Genomic DNA, 26,486 nt, shown 5'->3' on the forward strand with positions numbered 1-26,486 from the left:
TTTTCAGAGACACAGACAGGCAAACACGGAGTAAGCCCATTTGTGAACAATTTCTCCCCCCTTGCTCAAGCCTTTTTATTATTGTTTAGGTCTTTTTATTCATAGACTACACAAAATGATAGTGTATGGGAAGTATTGATAATGGGGGAAAAAAAAGAAAAAAAAAGAATGAGAACTGAAGCAACGTGAGAAAATGTACTAGCCTGAAGAAGCTCAACATCTACAATACACACCTTCTTCCTCTTCCGCTGCTTGGTCTTGCTGCTGGTTTCCTGGCTGAGGCTGCCATTGCCCTGAGCCATTGAGTGCAGCTTGCTCTGGTGGCCTGAGCTCAGTGGACCGCTGGGGGTGGACGGAGGGGTGTTCTCTGGAGACTCTGTCTCTCTTTTGGTCGATATGGCCTACAGGTAAACAAGCAGATCAGTGCATAATTACTCCACTGCACATTAATTCACAGACATATGCATTCACATTTGATGAGATGCATTAAGCACAAAAACTGTGCTGAAGTGTCATTCAAGTGATTTTATATATATATATATATATATATATATATAAGCCAAGAACAAAAAATGAAAAAAATGTACACTATGCAAATAAAATGATTTCAATTTGACTGACATGTCAGCTATGTCAGAAACCAAACACAGGAACCAATTTACCATCCAGTACGCTTTAGTGAATATGGGTGCCATTTCTGAGTAAAAATTGATGATATTGGATATTGGAAAATATGGATTTTTTGGAGGATGAACATATCTTTTATGCTGCAGGAATAAAAAATAGCTCTTGATGAAAATTTAGAAAATTGTTACATGGAAATGTTAACCTCTTGCAGAATGACTCAATTATAATTTTAACAGTCATACACTATATGTAACGTTGACATGTATTAACCCATTTTTTTTTACAACGGTCATCACTAGCGTCATAATTTAGTCCAATACTAAACTTAATATACTTATGGCCATATATATTGCAAATACATTGAACCTAATAATAAGTCCCGATTCGGTGAGCATTTTCTACAGTAAATGACAGTAATTCTTAGCACTGTGTTCAATATTATCTAACATCTGTCTCTCATGATCCCGAGCTCACGGAGAAACTTTTTGCAGGCTAAAAGTATAACATGCGCCTTACGCAGGAAGGAAATGCATTGTTTACATTATTCAAAGTAATGCACGGTAGCTTTGTGAAATCTTCTGAGACCACCCTAGCTGCTGTTCAGTGCAGGGCTATGCTGTCACTTGTCTTCATATGGGATCTGCTTGGTTTAGGTGTGGAAAAAACAACAACAATAATGGAATCCAGGCTAAAATACCCTGTGTGCTTCCAGAACTAGAGTGGCCTTGGCTGAGTCCGAATGCAAGAGAGAGATGAGGTTTTGTGGTCAAAGTGACAGAAAAGCCCCTCCATGGAAGAGATCCCACAGTACAAAACCACCTTGCACAAACTTGGCGGCCCTATTTGGCTGAAGGTCAAGCCCCAGTAGCAAGGATAGTTCTTGTTCGCCTTGAGCAGAGTTACAGTTTTTTTTTTCCAGTGGACGAATGACCTACGAAGAATGGTGATGCATCCCCAACTAAGATTTGATTAAAAAATCTGAAGTCAATTAGAAGAGTGCATCCATCTACCTGAGCAGCTCTGTCATCTTAAAGTGCCATTTGTAATCAAGTAAAACATGCTTGCTGTATACATATTAACAAAGGACTAATAAAGCAATATGAAAAATGTTTTCATAATAGGGACAGATGTTCTATGGGACCCAGATCAGTAACTGGGATGGCTCCTGAAGAACAGTGGACTCATTGTCATGTTCATATAAAAAAAAAATACAATACAGTTTAACTTTTTTGACATGGTGCATTATCATGCTGTAAGTAGCCATCAGACTATGGGTAAATTGTGGTCATGAAGTGATGCACATGGTCAGCAACAATGCTTAAATAGGCTGTGGCATTAAAGCAACAAATGATTGTGAAACCAGGCTACATCTTTCTACAGTCTTTAACTGCAGAGTTTTGGTGAGCCTTTGCAAACTGTAACCTTAGCGTCCTGTTCTTGGCTGACAGAACTGGAACCTAAAGTGGCCTTTTGCTGTTGTAGGACATCTGGCCCAAGCTAGGACATGTTGTGTGATGCTTTTATGCTTAATATAATTGCACAGAGGGGTCATCTGAGTTAGCAAATTTATTTGTATAGCACTTTTTACAACTACTGTTGTCACAAAGCAGCTTTACACAATCAGTAATTAGTAAAAGACAAAAAAATCAATAACATAAAAAGACATGAAAAATCTAAGACCCCCAGTGAGCAAGCCAACAGAGACAAGGCGTTTCTATCCAAAGATCTGCTGCCCACTGGATGTGTGATGGTCTATTTTACACCGTTCTTAGAAAAACTCCCAGGAGATCAGTATGTCTATCTTAAACTAGCCCGTCTGGCACAAACAATCAAGCTCCAAGTCACTGAGATCACGTTCTGATGGTTGATATGAGCACTACCTGAAGCTGCTGGGCCATGTATGCATGGTTTTATGCATTGCACCACACTGCCACACTATTGGCTGATTAGATAACTGCATAAATAATTAGATGTTCATAATTAAGTCCTCGATGAGTGTATGTGCTAGATGCTACATAAATAAAAACATTATTTTTTATTATCATCAAACTATGAAAGGTAGTTTCTTTCTTTTCCATTGTCATTGGGTCCTCTGAGCTCACAAAGCTGATTCAAAATTCAATTCAATTCAAAATGTATTTATATAGCACATTTCGCAACAAATGTTGTCACAAAGCACTTTACAGAGATGCAGGTCCACACCTCTTACAAGCAAGCACCACAATGGAGGTGGTAGCGACAGTGGCAAGGAAAAACTCCCTGATACTAAAAGGAAGAAACCTTGGGAGAAACCAAGAGTCAGTCCGAGGAACCCATCTGCCTCAGGTCGACTCGCACAGCACAAACAATCAAACAAACAAACAACATTACACAAAGAACTAGGCAGACAGATAAGGAAAGGCTAGAGCTACTGTAGGAACAGGTTATGAAGTACGAGTGTGAGCAGGTGCTGGACAAATGCTCAGTGTTAATGTTAAAGTCTATGCTGATTAAGTCCTGCACTTAAACGGTTGACACCAAATTTCCCCAAAATTAAGCAGATAAGTTCCTGGCAGAGTAGTTCATGGCTCACCTCAGCACTGGAGCCGTGGTACTGGAAGAAAGTGGCTGATATGGCATGGCCAAAAGGATCACCTGTTTTGGGGGTCATGTCTTGTTTAACCAACAGCGCAAGGTCAACGATCTGAAACATAACAGCAATGTCACCATGAGTAATGACGTTCCAGAAAAGACTGTCATTTTTATCTAGCTACTGAAACCCTATATAATACCATCAGAACGCAGCAAGAGAGCTCGGCCTTAGCTGACTCTCGGGTTATTTTCAGGAGCTATTACGAGGTCTGATTTCGTGTTGGTTTTCCGTGTTTATTACAATGAAAAAGGAGATGCTTGAAAAGTAATCGCCAGTCAGAAAATGTCAGAACCACTTCCTCGAAATGAGGCAGTTTGTCATTTTTAGTTTATCTAAGAAACATGAGTGGCTCATAGTGATGTTATTTCATGCCCCAGTTTTTTTTCTGCCAGTGAAGATCTCAAGTGGGAGGGCCTACTATACAAGTCTGTCTCTAATTGGCACTATACAACTCATTACTCTTGCTTTGGTCTGAATACTTCAAGCAGGCAGTGAAACTACAGCTTACCTGGGCAACCGTCTCATAGGCCAAATATGACAGGATCTCCATGGATACAGCATTGGGCTTCACATCCAGACTGCTGCAGTCAAGCCACTCTCTGAACTTGGAGGCCTTCTTAGCTGTAATGACACCATTAAACATATATGGTCATATAATTTACTGCTTTACATCAGACAAGCATTTAAATTCAACAAATGACCATTAGACATTCAGTGATCCCACTCACTAATCCAAAGATGCAGTCATATGCAAAGGTTTGCACACCTTTTTCAAATGACATTTTTTTCTTTATTTCTCCCACTGTGTTAAAGTAAACAGATAAACAGTACTGCAGTGTGCAGATGTGGTTATCTGTAGGAGAAATAAGCTTATTTAAATCAACAGCACTTCATTGACCGGGGAACTCAAACATTTGCATACAACAACAAGGATCAAAAGGATCTTTTGCTTGTACTCAGCTTCTGATTGCTCATGAATAAAGTTATTATTATATCTATAATTATTGACAAAATACAGGTTACTTATAATGACATATCTACATTACAATTAAAGACAATTAATAGATAAATTGATAATGCCTTTTTATTTTTAAGTTGGTACTTTTCTCTTTTCTTTTTGCCCTGTAAGAGAATTAAGATAAGATAGATACAATTCTCTAGCCACTATGATTTTAACCTTCTGTCTGATGATATTTTCTTGATTTTTTCTTAAATTGGTTATAAACATGTTTTATATTAGAATGTTCAAAACAATCTCAGCTCTTTCTAGAATGAGACCCAATGTGACCCAAAGCACTGTGTGATGAGATAATCTGACCCTAAAATTGAAAAAAAAAAAACAACAACATATTTTTATTTGATAAAAGTTATTTAATATTTCCAGAAAAAATAAAATAGTATTCAAACGGTAAGAGATTGCAATTAGATGCATTAGAAAGGGCGGGCTCTACAGAGTTAGGAAATGTTTTTCTGTAGCATTGCAAACATATTAATAGGAATATCAAGAAGTATTTCATTTGTAGTGTTCATAGACATAGACCCAATCTGTGTTCATGACTCAAGATATTTGCTTGTCTTCATGAAAGAAGGAGACGTAGTTGGGTTCAGATGCTGATTGCATTATTTGCTCAGTTACCTTCTTTGACCTCAACAGCTAAAATTAAAGGCAGAATAAATGGACAGAAACACCTGTGAAAACTTCTGAAGCAAGGGTGAAGCTTGATTTCCTCTCAAATATTAAGGCTGCGCTGTTAATTATATAATATCAAGCCACATTAAAAGTTCTTTTTTTTTTACACTACCCTCTTGCAAATTGCGGTTTTCTTGTGCATGGTATTGGTATCTTGTGAGTGGATATGGTTTTGACCATACTGTTAGGCTTAGGAACAACACAAACCAGACCCTGCGCTTATGCTACATGTACTGTGCAGGCGTGGAGCACGGGGTTACACAGGCCAGTGCCAGTGTAGAGAGACTGGTTATTGGTGAAGCCCAAACCCAGTCAACATGTTATTAGTGCTGGAATGTGGCCTTCACAAACCAGTGGTGGTGTGTTCACATCCCACAGCCATGCTCTTAAACCTCAAAGAGTTCCAAACATACACACTGAACACCACATACACACAGGAGGGCAACAGCACCAAAGTCCAATAGAATTATATTCAAGTAATGCTGAGTAGGTGTTTTCACGACTAATGTAAACCTGCCAATTTAAACCTTCTTTGACGAATAGAGACCTGCCTATTTAATCCATCATCAGCTTGAGTACAAAATGCACGGCTCCCTAACCCTTAAAGACAAAAATTAACATGATTTATCACTTCCCCTGGATGCAGTCGATCAGCCAAAACATGTTTGGCATCTGAAGGTTGCTTCTACAGTTTACAATAGGAGATGCTAGGCTAAAATTGCTAACAAACACTGGACTCAAACTGTCACCAATATCTTCTCTAAAAATACATGACCAGAAGTGGCTCACAACCTGCTCAAAATGCAGTCATATCTTCAGTGTTACGGCACAAACTGATGGGGTTGAGAACATAGTATATTAATCAGATTTTTCAACAACTTCTAAAATAAAATTTCCCTTCTACTTTAGATAACTGACAAAGTGTCCAAAAATATATATTTATAATATATATATATATATATATATATATATATATATATATATATATATATATATATATATTCTTTAGATATAATGTATATATATTTTTGGTATTGTGAATAAAACATTTTCAGTTTTATGGTAATGTGGTGGTTGATCATCAATTGATTTGTTATATACAGTAAAAGGACTTCATTACAACCTGGTGAACATGCAAACAGATGACTGAAGAAATCCGTGCATTTAAGGCTAGGAAATAAAGAGCTGAGAGAAAGAAAAAACATACTTACAAAAACTGAGCTGTCGACTTTCACAGAAATCACTGTACTGTGTTGAGTCCATGTTTCTTGTCTGTTTTTCAAGCCTCTGCAGATAAAGAGAGAAGAGACAGTGGGCACAACATACCTACTGCACTGATATATGGCTCAACAGCTAAACAAGGGGTTGTGTTTCCAGTATTGTTCCATCAGGCCGAGCTATGCTTTTGTAGTATGCAGTATTTCACAGCATCATTGCAGAGCACTTTCCACAGCTCCAGCAAACAGGAGAGTGACCAGTGGCTAATTACATAATGCCATGTTGTAAAACCAAACGCACCGCTCTGCACCTGGAGCAATCAAAGAGAGTGCACGTGTGTCCACTGCCGAGAACTCCACTGTGGGGGAATCTCCACCGTCAGTCACAGTCATAGTGGAATGTGCACCGAGGGCGTCGAATTGGCAAGATTAAAGAGCATCTTAAATGATCAACAGCATTCAATAGCAACGCTTTTATTTTACAAGGCAATAAAAGTACAGCGTATGCCGACAATGCTGAGTGCACACATAGCAAGACGAACACACCAACCCCTTGTCATGTTAAGACACATAATCCTCCAGCAGCGAAGACTTATCTACACATAATATTACGGTACAGGCCTGATCACCTGGTAGACGCACTCCTCGCTTACGTCAGCAGCGCTTAAGTGCCTGACATAAGGGTGAACAACGCGGCTTGCGTCTGAGCAGCCGGTGGAGCGTGCTCAGACAGCACAATAGACTCATTCAGAGCATCTCTGTTAGTCCTATAATAACGTCTTCCATCAGCCTGCTGCGGTATCTGGAGGAATCAGGTGGGATGCTGTGGTTTTGAGAGAGCATGAGGTCTTGCACTGAGGCAATGCTTTAAGTGTCATGTCGAACTCCCTTAAAAATCAACACTGACACCAGAGACTCGCTATTTTGTAGTTTAGCCGCGTGGCAGAGCACGTTGCATCATGACAAGAGGTCTACTGTCTGCTCTACACTGACTTTAAGAGAGCGGTGGGCTGCAGTGAACCCCCTTAATAGCAACCAAAAAGGTTTCACTTTAGCTTTACAGCTAAACGTGTTAAGTTGCAGGTCAGACCTGTAATTAGACATTTCCTCATCCTGGACCAATTTCAGCCATTCACAAAGCAGTCCATTTGAGCTTTCTAGCAGGGTGTGCGCTGTAAAACAGGGGCTTATATGGTTTATAGCCTCCCCCAAACCTCTTTTCCAACCTGTGTGTGCTAATGTTTTTTTTTTCTTCCTCCCCTTCAATAGAGTGCTGGGTCCCTAGACCGGAGTCTGAGGGAGGCATCGCAGCCTCAGGACGCTCCGACATCCCGGCTCAGGGGCACGGCGCCCGAAGCGAAGAGGCCGATATCACTTTCAGCCCACCCAAACCAACCGGAGCCTTTTTATTTAGTTAGCTGGCAGTCGTTGGAAATTCCATCTTTGAAAATACATATTAATGATGCTGAGCGCCGGCGCTCGCCCTGCCTGCCGCACAGCGCTGGAACTGTGATTTCTATTAGTGTCGTTAAGAGGCGAGCGGAGGGCTCGTTTGCAGTGCAGTGGGGGAATTCACAGCAGCCTTGGTGTCTGCGCTCGGCTCCAAATTGGGCCGAGAGCGATACGAGACTGGAGCCGCTGAACTTAAATAACTCCTGTCAAGCAGTCAGCCAGAGACAGGAGAAATGTTATGACTGTGGCTTTATTGACTGAAAAGCGCGGGAGGGGGATTTCACATTTGAATACTATGTTTAGCCGTTGATTAAATCAAAACTTTGACCCACCTGCTAATAGCCAGATTATACCCACAACTGAAGCAGAGCTATATGATTGGACATTGACAAATATTTGAATTGGCGAGCCTGTGCTTTCATTTCATGCCAGTGTGGTCTGGATAAAGAGAATCTCAATTTGTACTATTGGTAGCCTTGAGACTTCCACAGGCCGAGACCCAAAATATATTTTGGACATCCAGTAGAAGTCAATGTGTGATTTAAAAAAAAAAAAAAGGGGGGGTGGGGGGTATCTGATCCTTCTTTGTGTGTAAGGGGCCTGCCTGGGGTGATCTAAGAGTAGCAATGAGTAAGAATACATCTTTAAAGCCTTTCGGACTATATGTTCACCATCAAACACCTCTATGGGTGCTTGAGAGTTACTCAGGCACTGCTTCAGCATTAAGAGACTCAGGCTCGTGAAGGGTTCAGGAGCGGTCTGGATGTTGCTGGTGTGAGTCACTTGGGCTGCTTTTAATGGGCCTTACCAAAACAGTCTCAGAGTGAAGAGAATTGAATAAGGCACCTGATGCTACTTACAGCTCGGAGGAGACCACAGAATAATATTATAAAGCACCACAGTTAATCTAGACAGCGAGAGACGGAAGGAATCAACTCCCTAAACCCATTACAGCTTCACATCACTGACACAAAAGACCCCCCACCCCCATCCCACCAGCCCTCTTTTATTTATTTTTTATTATATATATAAACAAGCTTAGGTAATTTTACCAAGAAAATAAACATGCAATTCTGGGTCAATTCCAAAGAAAAGCTTTTAAGCCCCCTAAAAAACAAATGGCTTTTTAAAGTGCCATAATTAAGAAGCAAATGAATTGTGAACGGCATTGTTCTTTGTTCTCTGAGAAAACAGAAACAACATATAAAAACTTGAGCAATTACACAGAGGGGGAGTTAAAAGGAAGTTCTAATAAGCTCGTTCAAACACATGAAAGTCGAAGCGAGAAAGTTCACATTGGCCTTTCGGAACTGCCTTAAAAAACTGCCTTTGCGGAATTTGAAAAATACGTTTCCCCAGAGTCCCGAAATAGAATTCTCTGGAGACTGCTGTCATCATGGCATTAAGGCCAAAACAATGCGGATCCCACACAACATGACAAAGAGACTTTTAAGCATTCCCATCTGAACGTGGCCAAGAAAATAACAGATTGTCAAGAGATCTTAGAAGGTCCTTGAGAAGATTGATGGTCTGTCTGAGGAAATACAATCCACATACCACTGACAAAAGAAAAAGGCCATCGCAGTCTGATCAGGAGTATGAGTGAGCAGCTAAATTATAACCCTGTCTGACCTGATGCATGGCAGCGCTGGCTGAACACATGTGCCTTTAGAGGACTGGACATCTACCAAGCGTTTGACCCTTGAGCTGTGGGTTTGGAAATCCCGTGAAATAATGTCCATGGTATTTACACAAGTGTTGTAATATATTTACATCACTGGGAAACCTTTGGAGAGTAAATGGGGGATAGAGCAGACGCCTTTGAAAAAGGGTCATTTACTGTAAATAGGAACTATATTCAAAAAATCTTGGGGAGTAGTGGAGAACTGCAGAGAGCCACATCATACCAGTAAATGCAGTCAAAATGAATTCCAGTTGTCTTCCCTTTGAAAGAAGGGGGAACAAAAAAAAAAAAAAAAAAAAGAACTCTGAAGAACTGAAGTCCGATTTTGTATGCACGTGAAGGTGAGCTTTTGGAGACGACTCCTCAGGGATTTTGAATAGGGCTGACGCTGTGCAACTGGGGTGCACCAGATAAAGCGGCTCGGTGCGCTGTGGGTAAGCCATAAAACTGCTCCACAGGGCTTCATGAGCAGAGCAAAGTGGGAGGCCCAGAAGGATACGGTTCCTTATCCCCAAAAGATCATCTTGATAGCTAAAACACAGCCATTAAAATACTCAGTAGGAACAAAGTTTGGGGGAAACCGCAGGCTTTCTGGGCCACGTCCAGAATGACTCGGGCTTGGTTTTAATTGAAACGGGACATATAAAGTCTTGTGGAGATACCCCTCACCCTCGTCCCTTTTTTTTTTCTTTTTCTTCTTCCCCTGAACATGTCCATGGTTCCTGCTACAGTCCGTTAATTACATCCCTCAGCCATGGGTCTTTATTTCAATTGGCAGAGTGAAGACAAACGGATGTTATAGAACGCTCCCTTACTTTTTTCCTCTAAAATAGTGCTGAGCCAAGCAAGAGCTAGGGAAGGCGAGAGGTTGAGAGCTTGGCATATGTGCCTCGAGATCACTGCAGCAGTCCAAGCTAACGCTGCCTGTGTCCTACATTCAGATTGTTTCTATTAAGTTACATCTGAGAAAGCTCCCATTGACATCATAATGACACTGGACAGGTCAAGGCTGAAACTTGTCTTCTTCTTCCTCAGTTTCACTTAGTGGCTCATTTGCATGTCTGGTTGTGCGCAATGGAAAGCAGAATGGCTCTAGCATCGCACTGGAAACTCTGTTGAAATGGTAAGTCTATTAGAGGACGAGGACAAAAAGAAACAGAGCAGGACCTTAGTGGCAGGGCTTTGAGGTCTGGCTGCTTGTCTGCGCTGGAACCTGAGGACGTTAACTACCTTTTGGGTGCAGACAGACTATCAAGTGTTCCTGTGGTCGGAGAGTGCATTTAACATGTTTAAACACCTTGTTTCAGTGAGATCCTATTCCCCAATGAAACCCAGGGTTCTAATCATACAGATACACTACAGTACTCTCTCACCACAAGACACAGTCTCTCTCTCTCTCTCTCTGATGGGTAGTAGAAGGGGTGGATGTACTACAGTTCAAATGTAGGTAATCACTAATATTTCTTTATTTTTTTATGATATTAATCCAATGCAAGAATAAACTATATATATACACACAAAGATATATTCAATATTTCAAATGCTGTCAATATATATATTTTTAAACTTTATTTGATGCACAAGTTTTACAAATTTTCCTGAAATCAACAGAGGGCGAGATTATACATACAGTGACAAAAATATACATACACCCATGTAGATTATTAATTCAGTGGTGCTGAAAGGTTAAACATGTCTTGCCAAGGCCTCCTAACATACTGCTAATGATCATGATTGACTATGACTGGGAGCTTCCACATAAAAGGTTTTTTTGACAGCAATCATTTGACTGACCAATACTCGCTACAGTGGGAAAATTGGCAGGTGTAGCTATTTTGCCAAGATGCGTTTGATTGTTAACAGTGTTTCGTTGTGCTGTACAACCCAGTATTAGTATAATGACAATACAGTTGAACTGAATTTGAGTGGACGATCTTGGCAAAATAGCTACACCTGCCAAGATCCAAACTGGTTCAGATAGCCAGAAACAACCCAACAACCACCAAAACCCTGCCATGATCCAGAAGCTGCTAGAACCACAGAGTCACTGTCTACAGTCAAGCAAGTTTTACATCACCATGAACTGAATGGCTACCATCCAAGAAAAAAGATAAAATCCAAAATAGACACCTTATTGACTTAATTTTTTACTAAATTTTGCAGCTGTCCACGTGGGCAAAAAAATCTTTCTAGAAGAAGGTTTAATGGTTAGATGAGAAAGATTAAGTTGTCTGTCCACAATGACCAGAGACATGTTTGCAGGAGTAAAGGTGAAGTAAAGGATCATACTCTGGGGCTGTTTTGCTGCCAGTGGAACTGGTACAACTGTAGGAAGTGTGTATAAATATATATGGAATAAAGAAAGACTACCTCACAGTTCTCCAGTATAACCCCAAACCATCAGCTAGACAGTGGAAACTTGGGTATGATCGGGTGTTCAGAACAATGACCCTAAACACACATTAAAGGTGGTTGTGGAAAAGACAAAGCAGGCCAACATCAAGCTGTTGGAATGGCCTTTCCAAAGTCCTGACCTGAAAACTGACATAAATATGTGGACTGTGCATAAAAGTTAGATCCATGCCAGAAAACCAAGAAATGTATTTAAACTCTACCTATTCTGCCAGGAAGAGTGGTCAGATCCCAACCAGAAGCTTCATGGCCTGACTGATTTGACTGAATGGGATGCCCAGTGATCACTCACATTTATTTGCTACTTATTTTTTATAGCTTCCTACTACATATTTGACACCTGTGATGTTACACACTAGAAGATTAGAACCAAATTGATTGAAAACACTGATTCCAAACGTTTGACCGGAAGTGCACATGGGCTCAAGCTTGCACAATTTCAGAGCCGCTCAGCACTCTTCCTCCCACTCACCTCCATCCTCTCCTGCTTCACTTCGTCCACCTCCTCGTCTTCCAGGAGTGCCAAAAATTCCCCCGTCTGGTCGATGGAGCCCAGGAAGTCCTGCGCCAGCCGCTGCCTTTTGTTGACACTGCTGCTGGAGTATTTGTCTGGAAGTGGGCACACATACACACACACACAGACACATTTGCTGACTCTCTCCCTCTCGCTCTCTTTTTCTGGACACATCTGCAGGCCAGCTGGCCATGTTTACACCTGAGCCGTGATGGGACAGGTCCAAGGCGCAGCCCAACCGCCCCCCCTCAACATTTATCCCTCTTTCTGTACCTGTGTTATGTCCAGAACGTTGCCTAGCTGTACACAAACACACAGTAGCTACCAGAGCCCATAACACTCCCACACTTCAATTACATCACTCCATCACTGACCCAACAGCACTTTTTTTTTCTTTTTCTATTAGCAGTGCAACCTGTCCTGAAGTGAGCCGTGAGGTGTTATATGCTGTCAATCTTAAGGCTAAGGGAAATGAGAAGTGAAGGCTTAGGGCTATAAAAAATATTTGACTACGTATTTGTGGCTTTTTTTTTTAACAAACAAAATGTAAATAATGCATTCTGAGTTGCATTGAAATATTATTCTGTCTCTTTCCAGAGATTGCTCACTTCCTGGCTTAAGTTCAGCAGGCACAGACACAGTCACATGCAAGTCCCAAAGCTTTAATACGTCCCACCAGGACAAGCTGCTTTTTTTTTTTCCCCCTCTTCCCTTCACTCCAGAAAATGTGGAGAAGCCGCCGCCGATTAAATCCCTAAAGCGCCGCGCTGGGGGAAAGGCAGCAAAGGAAAATGTTAATTAAACGAGAGGAAACACAGTGATCAAATGCATCTTTGTGAAGTAATGTCTGCTTGACATGACATAAATAGCCTCAGAAAATGTTTAATCAGGAAGACAGAACTCATGACACCTTAATAACAGCACTTTTATGGGGCTCCAGTTCCCTGGCGCTGGCACGGTTTAGCCTCCGACAGAACTGTAATTGTGGACTTCCTATGTAAACGGGCAATTCAATCAAAATGTTAAAAAACGCCACTTTGTGTAAACTCGCTTTCAAATGATACAAATATACTGATGCACGTAATTAGTTCTATATTTTTGGCTTTAATGTATTCTAAATTTGCCATTTGATGCAGTGGCGTGTTTACATGAATAAAAGAGCTTGGAAAATCTTGGTTTGGGTGAGTGGTAAACAAAGCTAATCTGCAGTGATGAAACAGAGAATTCAAATCGAACAAAATAAACAACTGGAAATAACAGACATCATCTTTGATCCACTAACAATGGGCCACGAAATTCAGAGCCGAAGACCAGCGCTATTTTGAATGGCTGCTGGTGTATTTTAGTGATGGGCTGCGATTGATGCGCTGAAGGCAGAACAAAAACAACTCCCAGAGACATATAGGAACTGGAGAAGCTACCTTAAATGATCTGAGCATATGCTGAAGGTTAAATAGCCAGCCATGACCAACAATAATCTTTTAATAGCGCCATAATCACAACCTGCTGTATGCGAATCCCCCAAAACAGGTCGTCTAAGTCCTGCTACTCTGGTGTGGAAAATGGAGAAGGAAACAGAAGACAAGCAGTAGCTTTCTACCTGGAGCTTTTGCTGTATTTCAAGGGGTCGCGGCTAGCGCAGAGGATAGTGTGTGGCCACAATTCAGCGCTCAAAGCCCCAAGGCCTTCGTGGTGGTTTCCATACTCCTAAGTGCTTGGGGAATTAACGTAGGGGTCAGATTGAAGACACTGTGGTCAGAGCCAACGTGACTGCCTTCAGTCAAACTTCTGCTGCGTCCCTAACAATGCCACCACTCACACCACAGCAGAGAAAGCAGCAGCGGCCACAGCGCTTCCCTCAGGCCTCCTGGGTGGGGTGGGTGGAGTGGGTGGAGGGGAAGAAAGGGCAGTGGGGCCTACTCAACAAAACTCCATACTCTCCTGACGATTTTGAGGGAAATGCGCAGACAAAGGCGATGGTAGAAGAACGCACTTCCAAGTCCAGTTTTCCTGACAGCAGGAGGGTCATTTGGGGAAACGTCAAAACGCTCAGGGCCAATTTGAGCGCAAAACAAACGCTGCGGAGGAAAACATTAAACAGAGCAGCCCATCAGGCCTCTCATGGAAAAGGGGGGGGAAAGTCCTGAATCCTTGCACACAGACATGCAGACTCCTTCTCAATCGACTGCGCGGACTGCTCGCTCTGAACGCCACATTTAACGTTATTCCTGCTCTCAACTTACAGGCCAGATGAGGAGCAAAGATCCTAATGATACTCATCATGACAGCAGACGAGACTGCAGCGTCTACGCGGATGGTTTTTCTCTCTTGTTCTTATTTTGCCATGATACTGATAGGAAACCAGCAGAGCGGCGGTGGAACGCTATGCAAAGCAGAGGCATGCCAAAGCTTCCGCCTGTATTCTGGTAATGACTCTTGCTGATTGACTGTGGCATACGAAATTACCTTGGCTGACTCCGGTCATTATGTGCGCCTTAATCATTTAAAGCACTGACTGAATGGCGAAATTCAGCTCGAGCACAGGAAAAGGTCCTAAAACATCTTCATGTAGGGAGGACGTCATAAACACAGCCTGGAGTTAAAATGCAAGAGAACTTGGACTTTGCAGATTTCAACAAAGCATTCATGAATGTATTGTACCTGAGTCCAGCGGGTCTTCATCATCTAAAGTTTTCATTAATTTGGACTTGAAGTCTCGAAACTGCATGTACTTGAGGAGCCTGCGCATTTTTTTCTGAAAGAACGATAAGAGAAAAATGAAGGCATGAGACTGAGAGAAAAGAGTTGGTGTAACATAAAGCTGTTGCAATAATTGTTGAGATTTTGGCAGCTCTTATCATTTTTATTTATTTTAAAAATAGAAATTTTCCACTTTTTAACATCATTTAGCATAAAGTACAAATTTTCACAATATACAGACCAACAGAAAAAAAAAATCATCATCAATCATTTGGAAATCTTGGGTGTTGGGATGTCAGCTCTCACCAGCACTAAACCCCCAGCTGTTGCAACATATTTTCCTCGATGTTTGTCAAATTATTTAAGCCAAACCTGCTTTTTTTACAAAGCAAAATCAGAACATGAACAGGTTACTAAACATGAAGTCCAGTGTTGCAAAATATACCCAAAGTAATTGCAATACACAGCAAAATCAAATTTAAAAAGTGTGTTAAACATGTTGAACTACATCACCGACACAGAGCGTCTCTCTGCATTTTATTCATTAATAACCTGGGTGGATCCTATCAGAGTAAAGTGTTTTTTTTTAATAAATCATAATTAAATCTTGGAGTTGTGATTTTTGGGGTTTGTTAAAGGGGACATGGCAGCGAATGACTAAACCATAATTAAACCAATAAGTGTTGTGCATATTTACAGCTCTGTAGCATTTTAACATACAGAGTAATGGAAAAAAGTGTGACAGAAAAAGTTTGACAGATATTATTATTATTATCATATTCAGGTGCAGATATGCTACTATTTTTGCCTTTGTAATAATTGCATCATTTACCACCAGATAGGAACAACTTTTTAATTGTGTGTTGTTACACCTTAGAATATATACGTAAATAGATGTTTTATGTTATTAAAAAAAAATCATTTTTTGAAAAAAAATAAAAATAAACAATTTTAAAACAAGAAGAGATCTCCAATCATTTGATAGACACTCTTTGTGTTTTTGAAACATGAGAGTGAAGGCCTAACTGTAAAGAGTGCCGATGATTCCACTGATTCCAATCATACTGCCAACTTACAGGAACCGTCAAGCACTGAGAGGCCGTAAATTATCAGCAGCTATCAGTTTCGGAGTTGGTTTGGTCATACACTCCCTGAGATCTGATCATGTGCTCTTTTACCTTGTCTTTCCTCATAAGGAAGATGATATCCTCTGGTGAAATGACCCTGGCTCCTCGGAGGAGAGCCACCTCAGCTGCTTGGTGAAGCTGGAATGAAGGAGCAGGAGAGAGAGAGAGAGAGAGAGAGAGAGAGAGAGAGAGAGAGAGAGAGAGAGAGAGAGAGAGAGAGAGAGAAAGAGAGAGAGAAACAAACAACAAAAAAAAAGTCCTCAGCTTGTGAAAAAGTTTTTAACACCAGTCAGTCAGCAGTCAACAAGACCACGCTTAAGATGTTTGTTCTACTTTCTGCCAGTCAGTGCATGTTGAGTGAATGAGTCACAGCATCTGCTGTTTAAAAACCTTGAGACGCTTGATAAGAAGCTGCATATTTTGAGACCAGCACTTTCATAGTCACATGGGGTCTTCATAGCCTTTGGCCATGTTTGGTAGAGGTAACATTTGTTTTGCTTTCACAGCGCTCATATATGACAGCATGGCTGTCCTTGCCTTTGGAATAAACAAGGAAAGGGAGTGTTACTTAAAAATAAGCGCCAGTCTTCCAAGTAGCCAATGCCATCTTGCAAGAGGCCCATCTTGGGAGGTGCTACTACACTGAACCCTTGTTCAATGACTGATATGCATTAAAAGTTGTAATAGAAAGCATTTATTCAGCATTAAGTTACTCTTTAATGAATAAATACTACTTGGTTTGGGGATGAAAATGGTTCTGCTTTGCAGAGCAGAAAATAAATGATTAAAAAAAAAATACTAACCATATCAACACCATATTCCACCAAATGGCCATTGCGTTTTAGCTCATTACAGCTTAAGGCCTAGCAGGGCTTTTAATAGTGGGCTGGGTGTATGTACATTTTGGGCCATAGTCATGACTGTTACATAACAGTTGTTTGGGGGGGGGGGGGGGGGTACAGTTTCCTATTTAAGAGTACCAAGTGATTTTACATTCACTTTTCAAACGTAAGCTCAGGTGGTAGTAACTTCACTCCTGTAGATGGCGTTGTACAATGATGATTTGGCTATAAATATCTGCAAGTAGTGCAATGGGATTTATATTTTGGGAAAAGGTGGGACAGTGCAGAAAATATCTCGTTTGATGTGTGGAAAATGGGTCACAAAGCAGATGTTAATGACTGTCAAAAAGGAGGGCTTGCATGTGGGTGTGAGAAAAGGTCATAGTGTGAAGGAAGGTGCTAAATTTGCAGGTGTAGCCGAGAGTATGGTCATACGGGTCTACCAGCAGTGGCAGAAATCCCAGTCTATAGAAAATTCTCATCATTCTCCTCATTCTTGAGCAGAAGTAAGTGAAGGCCTATTACGTCCCACTCTGCTCCATGAGTTCTTGGTATGCAGGTCCCTGCAGGGTGTTCTTTCAGAAATTGGTTGTGAAGGACCTGCCTGAAAGCAAGCCATGAAACCTGACGGCAGTCCTTATTCGTCAGTTTCCTGAAATTCCAGACTTTCCTGTGAACTGAGATTTTTGACACTGCTGGTAGACCCGCATGACCAAACGCTTCGTTACAGATGAAAATTCAGCTACTTCTTTCACAGTGCGGCCTTTGGCACGTCCAAATGCAATCGCTCCTTTCTGACACACAAGCAATACCATCTGCTGGAGCCTGAAGTTACTAAAGTTATTATAATAACATATTTTCTCTTTTACTTTTAAATACCAATATGGCAGTGCATTTCTTCACTTTCAATAGATCTTCTCTGCTTGCTTCCAATGAGTTACGACTGAGATACTCATACCATTCAATTATACCATGTCTTATATTGATGGCAAGAAGTATAAATTATAATACATATAAAGGATTAGGCATTCTGCAATTTCCACTGTCCTATAAAATCTCAGACTAAAGTCTATGAATATCACTGAGGCAGTGGAACTAGATGCTATGCAAACATCTGAGTACAAGCCCTCCTCGTGTGTGAGGTTTGCCAGTTTAGCCGTAAATGTGTGTCAAGGTCTATTGCACAGAACTTTACTGAATATAATGCCCTTATTCATCATCTTTATTGGGCTATGGTTATAAGAAGTACACAGAGATGTTGCAATCATATGGAAACAATCTTTACAAGCTCAAGGAAAGACAGACAGAGAGAAGGAATGAAGAATGCCCCATTGCTTAGACGCAGTCGTTTCATTTTGTTGCCAAAAAGAGCAGAAACACCTCATCTATCACTGTCGCCTTCCACTGAATGTGATAGCTATCCACATGTAAATCAGCGAATCAACTGAACTGGTCAGACTTTTATGGAAGGCTGCAGAGGTAGCTCACTGATCTTTTTAACCCTAAACTTGTGACAGGAAAGTGGTAGTTCAGATGATAGTGGGTTAAGTTAAACCACTCATTTAAATCTGTTTTAAACCAGCAGGATTTTGAAGGATCTCTTTAGAACAGATAATGGTCTGAGACAAAGATGGAAAAAGAAGAAGCTGTGATTCGCAGAATTGCAGATGAGCGGTAACATAATTTTGACCAGTTTGTCAGCAAACCATCATTTCATACTGTCTGCGAGGGCGGAATTTACAAAGAGAAAGACCATAATTTAGAAGTGCTCTACGTTAGACAATAAGCTAGGGATGGCCATAAGTTACGGCTACTCTGGGGGACTTTAACCACAGTTAAGAAAATAAAAATCATTACCTGGGTAAAAGCTCCTCCTGACACTTATTCAAAAATAGTAGCTTAAACACACTAATGTACAAAATGTCTTTTATTTCTAATAATAAAACTATTTCCTTCATTACATTAAGAATGATGCATCATGGCAACCATCCAAATATCAGAGTAGGAGCTTTATTATAGCCCTCTCTTCCACATAATATTCCACACTTTAAAAGCATATATATATATTGAGGGAAACAACTACAGACAGACTGATCAGTGTTTTTGGGGCAGATACCAATTGAGGGCGGGGCTGGATGTTAGCCCCTGCTGATACTCACCGTACTGGGCTGAGTAATTAACTAGTGGTGTTAACTAATATCAACTAAGGGTGCTTTCATACCTACCTTGTTTGGTCCGGACTTCTGGGACTTTTTTGTTTGGTCAGAATAATTATAGTAGGTGTGAAAGGTGCTGCAAAGCACGGTCCAAACCAAAAGGAGGACCAAAAGAGGTGGTCTCTGTCCAGATCAACTGAACCATGGTACAGTTCATTTGCAGTGTGAAAACTTTTTAGGATTGTTCAGACTTTGGGACCAATAATAGTAAGTTGAGGTAAGTTATCATCAACTTTACTGTACGTTTACTGTTCAACCCTGAGATTAATCTCAGTTGTTGTATATTTTGATAAATACAGGCTTAGATAATAATGGCCAATCTTGATGCATTTTTAATATATCTCAATGAGAATTCTACATTTTCTACATATCATGCAGTCTGGTGTAGACTGCATGATATGTAGAAAATGTAGAATTCTCATAGAAATGCAAAGGAAGCAAATATCCCACAATGGCAGGGAATGCAGCCTTCATAGAAGCTAACCTTTTTTGCAGAAGTTCTTCACTTGTTCTCTGGTTCAGGCAAACTAAGACAAAGCGAAATTCAGCTAAGAATGAAAACGGTCTGTGCCAAAAACCCAGACCACAACGTCTGATATCAGTCAACGATGAAGAAATATTTATTCCCCCAACAAAGCTATAAAGCTACTGAAGATCTGGTGAAATGTCACTTATTCCTGGAACCATAATTCCATAAGAAAAATAAGAGGAATGTTATTAATCGAAATGTAAACATTCAATATGTCTTGGCAGCAGCTAAATCTATAAATACATGCAAGTAATTCTTAGAGGACTGTAAACATTTGACGGTCATAAAATCTGTTTACTTGCAGATGTAGATCTGTATGCTGAGTATAGAGCACAAACAGGCCCCACACAGGCACTCACAGGGGGAGCATTGAATTAAATGAGCTCGGAGGCTTCATTTAGTTCTTTCTGGCTTGGCATCATCCCAATGTTGACAGTCTGGCTGCCATATCTGTCCCACAATTTAACATGGAAATACTTCTTAGTAGACAAAACGGGCTTTAAGTGTACCCTCATCCTTTACTCTCCATAGGTAACTGAGCCCAAACCGCCCTAAGTCCCCGAATCAGGCGCTATTTGCTTGGGTAATTATTATTTACAAAGGATACTACAGCACTTTAACAACAATTATTCAGTACTCAATACCTTACAACTCCCGAATATGCTGAGGGACATTTGGAAAAGATGTTTTCCACAGCCTTTTAGATTAAAGTGGTCATTTAAAAAAAAAAAAAAAAAAAAAAAAAAAAAAAACTTTTTTCCACTGTTTTTTTTCTTTTTCCAAAATGTACTCTACAGTACAAGTAGTCAATATATGGAAACAGCATGCAAGTCTCACCTATTCGTTTGGAAATTACAAAGGTTGTTTCCACCTAAAAACAACACCTTTGTGAACAAGGCTAAATAGATTTAGGAAAATGAAATCTTTCCCATTTTGGAACATGAGCATTATGTTGTTTTTTGGGGAAAACATAAAATACAACACGAAATGTAAAGCACAAGCTATTCATGTTTGATCAAGTTTCCATTTGAGACACCAATGGTTTGGTTAAATGACCTTTGTTTATGGTGCCTAAGGTACCATAAATTTGTTAAATTAATACTTTATTAAAATTTATACTTTAATACTAAAGTTGTTCTCTAATCTATAAATCGTAAGCCCAAATGCAGTTTTACAAGCCTATTTACAAGCCCATTTTGTATCAAAATGAAACACAAAAGATTTTCCTTTTATGGTCAACTCATGAAAACAACTGAGCTCTGCTTTTATTGGGTCTGCAGCACCGCATGGAGCCACGTAGTATAGCATAGTGGTAATGTCTGTGGTGTGTGGTTGGCTAGCTGAAGGAAACCCGCTTGCTACACCGGGTATGACTTCCTCTTGCAACATTTTTGAGTTTCCCTTCTGATGAGTGGTCAGCTCTAGTCTGCATGGTCCAGTTTGTTTATTAAGGATTGAATGTTTGAGAGAAGTGATGGTAAAAGGCTGTCCACAAGAGTTAGCCATTAACCTTGTATGGATACCTGCTCACTTCCTTGGCTTTAACCAGTCCTTTGTGGACACTGGCACAGGAAAAGCCGTGGTCATGAGGCCTGGTTTACGTAGTATTCCCTTACCTAGCAGAGTCTGGTGGTGATGGGCTGACTAGAACTTATACCGAATGGCAGCGTCAGGTCTATGGGCTGTTGCGTAAAGGGTAAATTGGTCTTGGGGTTTTGGAATTGATGCGTTTTAAAGTTTTGTTTTGGGTATACGGGATTTTCACTGGAATGACGAGACAGCAGAGTTCACGTTATGTCGCTTCCATGTACTGAACTCTCATTATTCAACTTTGCCAAGCAAAATACAGTTTATATATCTAGAGCACTTTTAGGAGAAAGGCTACGCTATATACATAAAACATTCAGCAACAGAAATTGATTGATTACACCTCACTAAATCAATACAGTTTCACAGAAACTCGAGGTTACAGTAGCTTTGACTGAATTTGACCTGAACTGAAACCAGTTTTATTTTCCGTGCCCTTTGAAGTCTCTGGCTCTCCAAACAGATTCTGTAAAATAACAGATTAATTTTAGTAATTGCTCTAATTTTACACTCAGATGAAAGCAGTCTCCTGAGCTGAGAGACTGAATGATGCTGGCTGGGTTATTTCGTTTGGGATGGCTCTCAGACTCAGTGAACAGTGCAATCTCTGTGGTCTATTTCCAGCAGCTCAGAAGCCGGCAGTGTTGACAGTTTACTCGAGCAGCGAAGGACTGTTTTACCATTTCTGGGATGCCTCAGCTATCACACTACACAGGCATTCATAAGACCTAGAGTGTTTTTCTCCAATTTGATATTGTGGTTTTAGCTTTCGCAATAGGAACCATTCCTAAGTTGAGTGCAGACAGGAACAGAAGGACAAACACTGATGACTGAGACGGTCATCTTAGTCTCTGTTTTTGTTCCTTTTAAAAAAGAAATATACTACAAATAAAAATACACTAAAATACATATAACACTCATATGTCGGACACTGACAAAGTATTGGAGTTGTCAAGAATCAATACAGTGCAGTATCACAAAGTGTCCCACCAAACAATACTATGGTATTCATTTATCACTGGCTGAAGACCAGGGGTAGGTTTTCTGGACACTGACTAAGTTGGACTAAACCAGCTATGTCAGTGGTGAATCACCATTGGAAATTGGTTTAGTGCAGGCTTAGCCTTACTCCGGATTTTAGACAGCTGGATCCCATTGGGTTTGTGCTACTGTATCAAGATTTTTATTTTTTTGTTGTTTTCTTTTATTTTATTGTACTTCTATCTTATTTAAATCAAGATCTGAAAGCACTGCAAGTATAAATGATATACAGAGAAAATCCAACACCCCAAGAGTGAAATACAGCTCATAAATAGGTCTTCTTCACAAGCTTTGACTAAAGTGTTTACTAAATCAGTGCAAACTTACTGTGCTAAGCTAAAAGCTATAAGTCTAAAGCGGTCTCTAGAAAATCAAGGCTGTGTGTAGGCTGAGTGTAGAGGCATATCTCTAGCTTGGGGAACACTGTCCAACCCCAGGCTCTAATTGGGGGGGGATCAATTTTAATTACGACACATTTTGGAGTGACGCTGGCTTCAGCAGGCTGGTTCATGTCACATTACAGTGCAGGAGGAAAAAGGAGTCGCTTTCATGCAGCAGAATGGCAGAAGTCAAATAAACAAGCCTGCTGAACATAATTTCCTCTGCGCTGCTACTGCTGCGTTTGGAAATGAAATCCATTATTTGATTACACTGGAAAAGGTAACAGGAAGAGAGAGGAGTACTCCAGTCACAGCGTCCTTGCGAGGATCAATTACACCATTTCCTTTGAAAGGGGCTGGAAACAAAGACTTTTCATGTTTTGAGAACTCACCTACCAGACAGATTACTTAACTGCACAACGTCGCTCTTTTGGAAACAAAATAACTCGAAAACCAGCCATGACGACTCATAACATCCTTACATGTTCAGCAGAAACCTAATTACCCCGTGTTTTACATGTCATGGTCTGGGCTATGTTATTGGCAACCTCGCTCTTTAGACTTTTCATTTGGCACGTAAGATCTCCAGCCACTTCGGTGGCTATCGCACCGGCTGCAGATGTGCAATGCTAGTTTTTCAGCTACCGAATGTCTTGTTTCACATCCTAACAAAAAGGCGCCAAAACATCGTCATAAACAATTAAGGCCGAGAATATCAAAGCAGGCCCGTTATCAGAGGAACGGGAATTCCGAGAGCGCTTGCAGAGACTAAATGTTTTACTTGTTCTTTGCGGTTTAATGACGTTGTTTGGAAGCAGACATTATCAATGTTTTGCGAATCTGAGAGTCCCTGAGAGCTGGCCAGTGGATAAATAAAACTAGTGTTTCCCATTTTCACCTCGATGAGATAGAAGGAGAGCAGCAGCATAGTACAGGACCTACCCTACAGCCCTACAACACAACATACTGACGCAGCAGTGGACCAGACAAAGGCACCTGCTGGACTGTACGTCTAGTCTGGTGCAGGATATTCAGTACAAGCATCTTTACACACCCGTGCATACGGGACTCTGAAACTAGACCAAGTTTTGAAATTAAAACTTTGAAAATGGACAAAACAAAAAACTGATTAGATCTGTTGCTTTTAGATTAGACCTTCTGACACCTGAGGTTTGTGCTCTATCCTTTGGGTTGGAAGAAGTATCTAGGGATTCCTTGGGAACCATAAGGAGATCCAGTGGATTATAATACATGGAGGTTCTTTAAACTGTAGAAATGTTCTTAACAGTCAAACAACTCATTTACAAAACTGGCCTTTTTTATAAATTCACTCTAGATAAGACCTTTGGCACCTTTTGGTACCTAACCCAAGAGTAAATCTATTATTTGGGTTTAACTGAACTATATTCTGTTGGTTCAGCATTTGTACTGCTTTGTGATTGGTTATATACCTTATCAATAAATTATAAGGCCAAAAGGATCCCAAATAGAGAAGAACAGCGCTTAACAAAACGTCTGTGCCGTTAGATGCTGAATGTACTGCTGAATGTAAGTTGTTCCACTGCAGTTCTACAGAAAAGCCTCTTGTTGATGAGCTTTTCAGACAAGATGTGTCTGAAGAACTGTTCTTTTAATTTTAATATACATTTTCACAAGACATTTAGGCTGTTCAGTGTAGGAGACAGCCATTCCTCACAAAATAACAAATGAATTCTGAGATAATGTGGCTACAGTAATTACAGTAACTCCAAGCTTAAAATATGTACTAAATATTGCTTGAATGGAGCAAGCACTCACTCCAAAGAAAGAGGAGACCACACGCTGTACAAATCTTCATTCCCCATGGAAAAACTATACCCAGGCTATATACTCAAACAAAACACCCCACTAATTTATCCTCCCTTCTCCATGTGAGAGACTAATTGACTTGGGCATCTGAAATGCTCTGATACATGTCAGTGCAAGCACCTGGACAAGAGGTGACAGCCATACTTCCACCACCCAAACCATTTAGAGTAGCGGAGGCGCGCGCGTCTGAGCTCAGGGTGCTGCAGTGTTCCGACGGAGTCTGGGCCTGGCACGGTGCTCCTAACCAAAGAGACCACAGGCCACGGGGATGAATAGACTTCTATTACATTAAAACCAACTCTGAGGACTGAGCTGTCCTTAGCATTTCTCAACTGGCTAAAAAAAAAATCTCCAAGCTAAATTTATCTGGCTCATCATTAACTGAGACCACCCATCATGTTCTTAGGTGGAAAGCAGAATCCGCAAAATCAGAAAGTCAACTAAAGGTAATAAAAAATGTAACCAGGAAAACAAAGTATATAAACAAAAACACGTCTGGACGGTTTTGTAGCTCAACATTGCTTTATTTGGTGCAGTACCCTGACGTAGGAAAATGAAATGATGGATTTCTTCGAACAACTTTGCTTGTCCTGCAGGCAATCAGGTTAAGAGTCTAAAGTTTTATAGAGAATAACAGAGGAAATATGGAACCCACAGCGTCAAGATTCTCCAGATCAAGCTATGTTAGAAATACATACTCAGGTTACAACTAGGGGCAGATCTAATAACACTGTTGTTGTAAACCCTATTTTGGCTTTTAAAAGTTCTGTATAGGCACAGCAGCCCTTTAGCATCCACATTAAGAATAAGCGGGATGGTGGTTGCTATTTTTTGGCTACTTCTGCCTCAATGCATCTGCATTTATAGGAGTTTCCCTCTCAATACTGAAAGGAAATTATTATATAACAAGCACCTACTCAGATTAACCCTCATTTAACGATGCAGTAAATACAAACTTGATGATTATGCGCTATTTATAATTTTTCTTAAATAAAAAAATAATTGTATATTATAATATAAAATGTATAATTTATAATATACATACATATATATATATATATATATATATATATATATATATATATAAAATAAAAACTTAATTTTTTGTTTTGCCATTACAGCTGCTGCTGCCCAACAAAACAGAAACTGCCTTTCCACCCCATTTCTGACAGCAATGTCAAATTTCAGTTATGATGCACCTCTCAAAATGTTCAATTCTAGCCAAACAAAAGCTAATGACTTCCTAAAACAATTAAAACACTTTGTTGCAAAGTAATAACTCATTTCGTTCATTTCAGGTTAATTGTTTGTTTATTTCCAGATCATTATTTCAGCTTAGTAAGAAAACAAGTTATAATTAAAGGATGAAAACTAACATTTTGTCATAACAAACCTTTCTGTAAACAACCAGCACATCTTTACCTTATCTTGGACTCTTTCTACTGCATTTACAAACTAAAAAAAACACCACACTGCCCTCTGACCAGAATTTGCTGGCACCCCCCCCCCTTCCTACTTACCCCTTTACGGCTCAGAAAAGGACCTGAACACTGTACAATATCCTGAACTTCATTTTACCAGCTGACTACTTATAATTAAATTGATGTGTACAATGGACTCATAAATATATTCATTAGAAACACAGGCTCAGGTCATTTTCACATGCCCTAATCAAATTTACAACAGTGGCTTGTGTTTAAAGAGTCATATAACTAAATTGCTGTCGTAGCAAAAAAACAAGGCCCAGGGGATTGATAGAAAGTCTGGAAGCAGAGAAAGTCCAGAGGAGTAAGTGCCTATGAAAGCAGCCTCTGCCAACTCTTGCACCTGGCGTTACAGGAACCAGCCAAGTGAACTCTGTTTCACATGCAGCATGTCAGGCAAAACGTGAAGACTTTTCACTGCACTGTTTGGCTTTCGGGGGGAAACAGACGTCTACAGCAAGCTTCTACAACCAGTCAATCAAGTTCTGGGGGGAGGCCATAGAC

General features: G+C 40.4%; 1 protein-coding gene across 2 annotated transcripts in view; it reads right to left on the reverse strand.

Moving 5' to 3' along the window:
- supt3h (SPT3 homolog, SAGA and STAGA complex component) overlaps positions 1-26,486 on the reverse strand; it is a 100,168-nt gene that overhangs the window by 18,073 nt on the left and 55,609 nt on the right. Inside the window, exons 4-10 of one of the 2 annotated variants that reach the window (XM_072689270.1) lie at positions 16,107-16,193; positions 14,890-14,983; positions 12,187-12,323; positions 6,161-6,236; positions 3,768-3,880; positions 3,200-3,310; positions 234-401 (exon numbers count right to left, since the gene is read on the reverse strand). In XM_072689270.1, coding sequence (XP_072545371.1) covers positions 234-401; positions 3,200-3,310; positions 3,768-3,880; positions 6,161-6,236; positions 12,187-12,323; positions 14,890-14,983; positions 16,107-16,193 — 786 coding nt within the window. Of the gene's footprint in view, positions 1-233; positions 402-3,199; positions 3,311-3,767; positions 3,881-6,160; positions 6,237-12,186; positions 12,324-14,889; positions 14,984-15,234; positions 16,026-16,106; positions 16,194-26,486 lie in introns of those variants that run through there. The other variant, XM_072689271.1, reaches the window with a different exon arrangement.

Source organism: Salminus brasiliensis, chromosome 10 (assembly GCF_030463535.1).
Source record: "Salminus brasiliensis chromosome 10, fSalBra1.hap2, whole genome shotgun sequence".
NCBI lineage: Eukaryota > Metazoa > Chordata > Actinopteri > Characiformes > Bryconidae > Salminus > Salminus brasiliensis.